General features: G+C 41.0%; 1 protein-coding gene across 1 annotated transcript; it reads left to right on the top strand.

Annotated features, from left to right (window-relative positions):
• The first annotated feature begins 6,676 nt into the window (after positions 1-6,676).
• Positions 6,677-8,356, top strand: LOC123856633 (olfactory receptor 52K1-like). The gene has a single exon (XM_045892781.1). It carries the CDS (start codon positions 7,146-7,148, stop codon positions 8,103-8,105), a length of 960 nt encoding a protein of 319 aa, XP_045748737.1. The 5' UTR covers positions 6,677-7,145; the 3' UTR covers positions 8,106-8,356.
• Positions 8,357-8,689: the final 333 nt, after the last annotated feature.

Raw genomic sequence — 8,689 nt, 5'->3', positions numbered from 1 at the left:
TCAGAGAGAGAGAGAGAGAGAGAGAACACAAGCAGGAGGAGCAGCAGGCAGAGGGAGAAGCAGGCTCCCCAATGAGGAAGGAGCCGGGTGCAGGACTCAATCCCAGGATCCTGGGATCATGACCTGAGCCAAAGGCAGACCCTTAACCAACTGAGCCACCCAGGCATCCCCGCTGACATATTTTTTACTTGTCAGACTGTTGGTCCAGTCTAGAGGCAATTTTTGAAGATCTAAGTCTACATGGATCAAATTGACAATTCTGAACCTTATTTAAAATCTGTTGTTGTTTGGCTACTTGAAGGAAATGATCAATAAAATAGATGATTTTTCAATGAAAAACTTTCATTTCTTTTGGGTAAATATTTAGGCATAGAGTTGCTGGGTTCCGTGGTAAGTATACATTTAATTTTATTAAAACACATTTGCCAAATTGTTTTTCAAAGTGGTTGTAGCATTCTCCATTCTCAACTGCAATATGTGAGAGTCCCAGTTGTTCTGCATGCTCTTCAGCACTTTTAATTTTAGCCATTCTATTATGTCTATCATTGTAGGTCATTATGGTTTTAATTAGCATTTCTTTGATGACTAATGACATTGAACATCTTTTTACATGCTTTTGGTTTGTTGGCCATTTATAAATCTTCCTTTGAGAAGTGTCTGTTCAAATATTTTTACTGTTTTTAATTGGGGTGTTTGCCTTACTGCTTTGTAAAAGTTCTTTGTATAATCTGGATTCAAGTCCTTTCTCAGATATATGCAATGCAAATACTTTCAGCCTGTGGCTTGCCTTTTCATTTCTTTCTTTCTTTTTTTAATATTTGTTTACTTAAGAGAGGGAGAGAGAGAGAGAGCATGTACAAGTGGGAGGGGCAGAGGGAGAGGGAGAGAGAATCTGAAGCAGACTCTGAGCTGCTCGATCTCATGACCCTGAGCCAAAACCCAAAGTCAGCCACCCAACTGACTGCACCTCCCAGGCGCCCTGCCTTTTCATTTCTTAATAGTGTCTTCCAAGTAGCAGATTTTTAAATTTTGGCAAACTCAAATTTATCAGTTTTAATTTTATAGCTTTTTGTGTCCTATTGAAACAATCTTTGCCTAACATAAAGTTGCAAAGATTTTACCCTATTTATTTTTTCTGGAAAATTTATAGTTTTAGCTTTTACATTAGGTCTAAGATTGCTGGAGGTCATTGAGAGGACATGACTTCTGGTTGACCTGGAAGCTTGACCCAGGTAATTAGAGGCTCCTCACCCCACCCCATTTTTGGAATATATGTTCTGCCCACCCTTCCCAGAGCCAGAGCGGTTATCAAGGATGCAAATACATGAATATAACATTTCTTTCCATTAAGTTAAATCTTCTCTCGTTTCCCTCAGTAGTGTTTCAGGAACTCAGAAATATTTTATCAAATTTATACCTGAGTATTTTATATATTTTGATACCTTTATACATTATAACTTTATGAATTTGATTTTACAGTTTTTTCATAGCTAGTTAGTAGAAATGCAGAAAATCAATTTTGTATTGACTTTGTATCTTGTGACCCTGCTAAATTCACTTATTAGTACAGATCTTAGACTTTCCTACATAGTCATGTTGTCTGCAAGTGATAACCATTTTATGCCTTTCCAATCCATAAGATTTTAGTTTTTGGTCTTATTTCAAGGGTTAGGGCCTCTAGTACAAGGGTGAATAGAAGTGGTAAGAGTGGGTATCCTTGATAATCCTGATTTTAGGGAGAAAGCCCTCAACTTTTTACTATATGTTTGATGTTAAAGGTTTACACTGATACTTTTTATCATGTTTGGGAAATTTCCTATTATTTCCATTATGATGAGCATTTTTTCTATTATTATCATAAAAGAATGTTGGTCTTTGTCTAATGATTTTACTTTTGTCTCCAATAAGAGGGATCTGTATGCTTTTCATTATTTTGTTAATGTGACGAGAATTTATTTTGAATTATAATTTATCTTGCATTTTTGGGAAAGCCCAATCTATTCATGATATAATATTCTTTTTATATGTTGTTGGATCGTATTTGCTAATCATTTGTTAAGGATTTTTATATCTGTGTTCATGAGGGATTTTGGGTTGGATTGTCCTATCTTGTACTGTCTATATGATTTTGTCATAAAATGGGTTGGGAAGTGTTCCCTCTTCCCTTGTTTTCTAAAAGTTTGCATTGCTATTTCTATTGTAAGGATTGTCATTGTTTCTTTTTTAAAAGTTTGATAGAATTTGCCAGTAAAGACTTGATCCAATTTCCTCCATTTTACCCCATTGCCACTGCTTTCTTCCAGATTTTCATCAATTCTTACCCACTCTAATATCATATTATCTTCTTATGCCTAGAACACTGTGAAAGAAACCTATTTAAGCATGAATCAATCTGTGCCACTGCCCTCTTATTAACATGTAGGGCTGTGGGGCAGAGCACTCAAGACTTGCCACAGTCTGGGTCCAACCTTCCTCTCAAACCTCATCCCTCTGCTCTGTTCCCTCAATATTGATCTCTTAGCTGTTTATCCAAAATTCCATACTTTATGAGTTTGGAGTCCCTTTTAGGGCTAGTGAGTCATTCTGGAATATTCTATTCCACCCTTCAACTTTCCTCTTTAATGTTGCCTTATTTGTGAAGCCTTCCCTGATCTCCACAGGTATAATTAGGTGCTCTCTCTCCAGGTGTTCCCATCTCTCAATGGTGTGGCCACAAATCCCTGTGTATGTCTCTGCTTTGACTTTGGTGGTGCTTCGCCTTGGTTTGATGTGTATCTTCCACTTGACCGTGTTTAAAATCTCTGAATTTCTTTCCACAACCTTAAGGGGAACTCAGGAAATATATTTTTTTGATACAAATTATTGATCCCAGTCCTCTTGACTATTTTTGGAGCTTTAACCAGTTCCATTCTCTTGATATTTTACACGGTTTCTGACTTTAGGTGAAGGTTCAGAGTTTCAGTCAAGCAGTCCATAGTCACACTAATCTAGAGTTCTAATTCTGAGACTTTTCTTTATTTCCTGGGCCTGAGTTACTGTGTCTGTTACCAGTGCCTCTTAGACTGGACTTGATGTTGCTCTTGCTACTTGTTCTGCCTACTCCTTCCTCCTCTGCTGGGGCTCTGGGCTGGTATTTTCTGCTTCATAATACCTCTCTGCAGTTTCAGAGACATCATAGCATCTTCTGCTCTAAGCTCACTGTTATCCAACTTGACTTCTGTGTTAGGAAACTGAGTGTTTCATATTAGGATTCCTAATCTTGGCTCTACCTGAAATGACACCTGCTATGTCTTCTTCTTCTCTCTGGAACTGGTTTGGTACCCTTAGAGCATGGCTCTCAGAAATGGATGACCTGATTTGGGTACTGACCCTTACCAATAAACCTTGTGCTGTTCCCTTCCCATATAGCCTATGTTGCCCTTTGTCTTTCTGATAAGGGAGCATCATTCTAAAGACACAGGTCTTACTGAGTCCTGAACCATAAATTTGCATGGGTTTGTTCTTGTTTTTTTTTACTTTGGCTTTACAAAACAAATAATTTTTCCCCTGCAGGGACTTTCTTCCTGGACTTGAAGAATCCATGAAAAATCTTACATGTCACCACAAGTGTTCTCTTGTGTAAGCTGTACACACTCAATTTTTTGAATCCTTCTTAATCCATCAAATCCCTCTCAATCAGATCCTTCATAATCTTGAATATCCTCCCATAGATTAACCTGGCACCATTTTCAAGAGTGATTTTGGTGGCTGAAATGAGAATCAAATGTAGAGAGATTGGTTAAGAAGGGACAGAGTTGTAGGTAATTTCACTTAAGGTGAGATAATATATGGACGGTAGTACCTACAAGACTTGGCATACCCTTGTACCTACCATTTTGAGTTCAGGTATTTGACATTATCTTCACTCTTATTCCCTGGGCAGGTTATCCTTTCTCATAAAGTCTTCTACTTATTAATCCATTCTTCCTCTCATGGTTCCACCTATATCATGGAGGGGGGGGTTCATTTAGGTAATGTTGTATGTTGGTCCTGGTGTTGGCTCTCCCCATCCCTGCCTTCTTTCTCACTCACTCTAGATAAGATCATGCTTGCCATCAAATCAGGTAGTCCCCACTCCCTATGGCAGAAAGCTTTACCTTGTTTCTGGATGCAAGGCCTCTCTTGACATGGCACCCTGGAGTATTCAAAATATTCTCTGCTGGGGCTGTTCCCTGGGGTCCTAGTAAGAAGAAGAGACCTTGTTGAACCTTTGTTTGAAGAAGAGGCAGAAGTACTAATTGGTGTCTGGGTGGTGGGAGCTTCATTTTGGATCCCTATAGGCAATGCCTGAAAAGATGCCCATTAAATACCCTGTTCTTGGAACTTGACTGGTAGCTTAACTTCTTCTCATCCTTCTGTAGGTTAAACAGTGCAGCTCTTTGGTGAGTAGTGGCTAAGGGTAGGCCCAAGGAAGAGAGATACATACAGGCTTCATCCACAAATTAACTTTTCACCAACCTTCCCAGATCTGGATAATCTGATAGACTGTCTGGGGTGGAAATGCATGGTCTTGATATCACTGGGAAAAATTGGAAATACCTCCAATACTGATGATGTGTAGATCATCAAAAGTCTATTTGGACCTTTTGTGTTATACAGACACAGGCAAGGGAAGTATCAGGTGTGTGAGAATTACTTACTCCCAAGCAGGCAAACATCTTTCTAGTCCTGGCTCAATGGTAAGCTATTTGTAAGTCTGTTCCTCTTTGAAACCCACAGAGTGAGTCATAGGGAAACATTTATGGAGACACCTCAATCTGTGTCCTAGATTCTTCTGGTTCCAGGACCCCCTCCCTCCCTTAACCTTCCCTTATGGAAGTAAAGGAGCTGAGCTTACTGGGTCATACTTTTCCATGAGGCACAAGGTTATAATGAGGGACATTTGCTGGGTCCTGAGGGGCATTAGAGGTAATTATTTCTTAAACTGTTCTGAAGATACTGTCATGTTCCACAAGGCTGGCTGAGGCTTAAGGATGGGCAGCTTTGAGGATCATGTGAAGCTGATGCTCAGGTGGTCAGAGCCACATTTCTTGACACCATTCAACCCCTCCTCCCCCACCACCAACGCACACAGCAGTGTTCCCTGGGGGTGCTGAGGGGTTGGGAAGGAAGAGGGAAGCAATATTGGAGATGATATGGTATTTTTGACTATGTGCCTTTGGGTTAGTAACCTAGTCCTGGCTACATAATAGCCACCCATTGGATGAATATATCATCCCTTATCAAATCAAATGCATTGCTTCTGAATCTCTGAAGTTTCTGTTGCTCGTAAGCAGATTCCTCCAAATGTGTTATTTATTTTTTATAATTCAGTGAAAATAATATACTATTTTCAGCTCTTGACAAAGGATTTTCACATATTATATCTCATTGGATTCTCACAATGATCCTGTGAGATGGGTTTTAGTATATTCATTACACATGTGAGGAAACCAAGGCTTGGAAATGGTTAGATGATTTCCTTCAAGTCACAGAGCTGACATATGGCAGGAATAGTACCTCAAATCAGGACCTTGACTCCTGGTCCAGAGTTTATTCCAGGACATGAGGACTATTGGTCTACTCTAATCTCCATCTTCCCAGCTCTCATGCCTTCTGCTGAGGTTACACAGTCTCCTTAGTGGTTGTGGTGACTGTATGGGCAATAATCACATAGTTTCTCTTGGAGAGAAAAGCAAAACATTCTTGGCCACTTTAAGCTGTGCTGTTTCTTCTTTCTTGGATTATGCTCCTGGCTGACTTCTCTTCTTTTCCTCATGCTTAGAGACCACTTATTTCTGTCATTGGAATTGTGAGATCAACCCAGCTGCATCTTTTCTGCCCGGAATGTGAATCACTTATCTTATGATCCTAAGCCCTCTTAGACCCTAGACCTAGATCTCTCTGTTTCCTTGTGTTTTTCTTTCACATGAGAGAATTGTGGCACTGGAGGTATTGAGGGGTGTTGGGAAGACCTGTACTCCCTAAATTGTTCCTTATCTGCCCTGCTATTTGATCCCTTTACTGCACACCCTTGGCCACCCAGCCCTGGATGTTCTTCCTTGGCCGGGCAGCAGTCACTGCTAACACACAGAGAGGGTGATGACTTCCTAGCTAGGGAATCAGGGATCGGTTTGATGTGAGCTCTTGTCTGATTCTGTCACTAAATTGATCTGTGACCCTCGGCCATTTTACTTCATTTTAGACCTCAGTTTTCTAACCTACAAAACAATGGTATTGGGCACAGGATATATTGTGGATCTGAAAAATTTTGTATACTTTTTGTGATTACATGAGAAATGGAACTGGAGGGAATGTCTGCCCATTTTTTTCTTCTGTTCTCATTAATTTGGCATGATTTAAAATTCTTTGGCTTTCACCTGACAGTTATTACCAAGAGCTTCTGTTTTTTTACAGATCACCACAAATCTGAACTTTGTGTCTACCTCTGTACACCACTACCTTGAAGGAGAGGGAGATACAGGATTGAGATTCTGGGGAGAGAAACAAGATACACATTTGTGAAATGATTGGAGAATAATTGCAGGAAGAACCTAATCAATTTTGGCATCATCAGGGACCATTTAGTCTGTAACATGGCAGTCAAGTGAAGTTTGGAGGAGTGTGACATCTCCAAACTAAGGGAGTTTCCAGATGTTAGGATTTTTGACAGTTTCAGATAAATGTTAGTGATATGAGACTAAAGGACCATGTGAGGTCAGTGCTGATTAAATCCAGTCCAGAATTCAGAACTTGGGAATGTGAGCATGATGGGAAGGAATTTTTTTTAGCATTAGTTTCTGGGCATCTACTTAAATCTGGTTATGTCAAATTGCTCCAGGTCATAGATTTATTAGCATATTCAATTCTGGAACCTGGTTTCTGAACTTCTTGCCCAATGCATTTCCTACGGGACCAAGCTGACTTGCCTCTTCTGTATTTGAAGATCTTGCAGAAATATTAACTAAACTGAAAATTATTTTTGACTGTTTATTGAGACCTATGGGGGAAGAGTGATGGTGACAGTGTTGTTAGTAGGACCATATATCTGGAGCTCCCGATCTCCACATACACTGAATTTAACCTGCCTCCTTTCTTTGCAGTAGCCCTTCACTCTTCTAAGTGAGATGATCACCATGATTCTTTCCAATAATTCTCATAACTTCCCACATACTTTCTTCTTGGCTGGCATACCAGGACTGACTGCTGCCCACATTTGGATCTCACTTCCCTTTTGCTTCATGTTCTTCCTGGCAGTGACTGGGAATTGTGTTCTGCTTTTTCTTATCTGGACCAAGCACAGCCTTCATTGGCCCATGTTTTTCTTTCTTGCCATGCTCTCCTTTGTTGACCTGGTTCTCTCCCTCTCTGCTCTGCCTAAGATGCTGGCCATCTTCTGGTTTGGTGCTACAGCTATCAGCTCCCACTCCTGTCTTCCCCAGATGTTCTTCATCCATACATTCTCTGCTATGGAGTCAGGAGTGCTGGTGGCCATGGCCATGGACCATTTTGTGGCCATCTGTAACCCACTACATTATGCAACCATTCTTACCCCGGTTGTTGCCAAGATTGGAGGCCAAGTGGTGCTGCGAGGTGTGGGGTTGACCATCTCCTTCCCAAGCTTGGCCCATCGGCTGCCCTACTGTGGCTCTCACACAATTGCCTATACTTACTGTGAGCATATGGCAGTAGTAAAGTTGGCCTGTGGGGCCACCACTGTGGATAACCTCTATGCCTTTGCTGTAGCAATCTTTCTTGATGTGGGTGATGTAGCCTTTATTGTTTATTCCTATGGACAGATTGTGAGGACTGTGATTCATTTTTCTTCACCTGAGGCACGTGCTAAAGCAGGCAGCACATGTACGGCTCATGTCTGTGTCATCCTCTTCTTCTATGGACCAGGCTTTCTTTCTGTGGTCATGCAGCGCTTTGGCCCACCCACAGCCTCTGCTGCTAAGGTCATCCTTGTCAATCTCTACTTGCTCTTTCCCCCTGCACTAGACCCCATTGTCTATGGAGTCAAGACCAAGCAGATCCAGGAGCAGCTGTTTAAAATGTTAAGGCCCAAGCAGATTGAGCCCACCTGAGTGTAGTTCTCATCAGCTGGATCTCAGGGCAACGGTGGTCCTCCCCTATGGGGTGGGGGCCCCACAGCCCAGGTCATTTACCTGGTAGGGACAGTCAAGAGAAAGCAAATGAAGTTTTCTTGTGTGTTTGGAAGTTGGGAAATCTCTTCTGAGGTCTATATAGTGTTTAGGTATTGGGATGGAAAACAGAAGTGCTGGGGTATCTCAAGCAAGTAATTTTTTGAATACATCTTTCTTCTAAGAGTTTATGATTTACTTGTGTTGATGAGATAAACGAATCAAGGAATTAAGAAACAATGAGGACATCTGTGGACCTGGAACAAGTGACTTAGAAGATCAGGGAAAGATGAACTGGGTGCCTATTTGTACATATGAGAACATGGGCCACTTCCCACCATCATGACACTGACACATAGGCAGTTTGTGGGAGCTGATAGGCCTTCTCTATCAGTAAAACTTTGGCATCATAGAAATAAGGGTGGCAAAGTTCTTTAGAGTTTCAGGTTCATGAGAGAAACTCTTTAAAATACTCATGTTCCATCTGATTCTAGAAGTGCTTTAGTCCACATGCTTTCATCCTGTTT

The sequence above is a fragment of the Mirounga angustirostris genome, unplaced genomic scaffold, assembly GCF_029215605.1.
Source record: "Mirounga angustirostris isolate CCGP_5_RB_7025 unplaced genomic scaffold, mMirAng1.0.hap1 SCAF_13, whole genome shotgun sequence".
Classification (NCBI taxonomy): Eukaryota; Metazoa; Chordata; class Mammalia; order Carnivora; family Phocidae; genus Mirounga; species Mirounga angustirostris.
The sequence above is the reverse complement of the archived record's forward strand: the minus strand, read 5'-3'. Positions and strand labels throughout refer to the sequence as shown.

What these genes read in the sequence shown, in the direction of transcription:
- LOC123856633 (XM_045892781.1), top strand. Translation starts at nt 7,146, where the DNA reads ATGATCACCATGATTCTTTCCAATAATTCTCATAACTTCCCACATACT.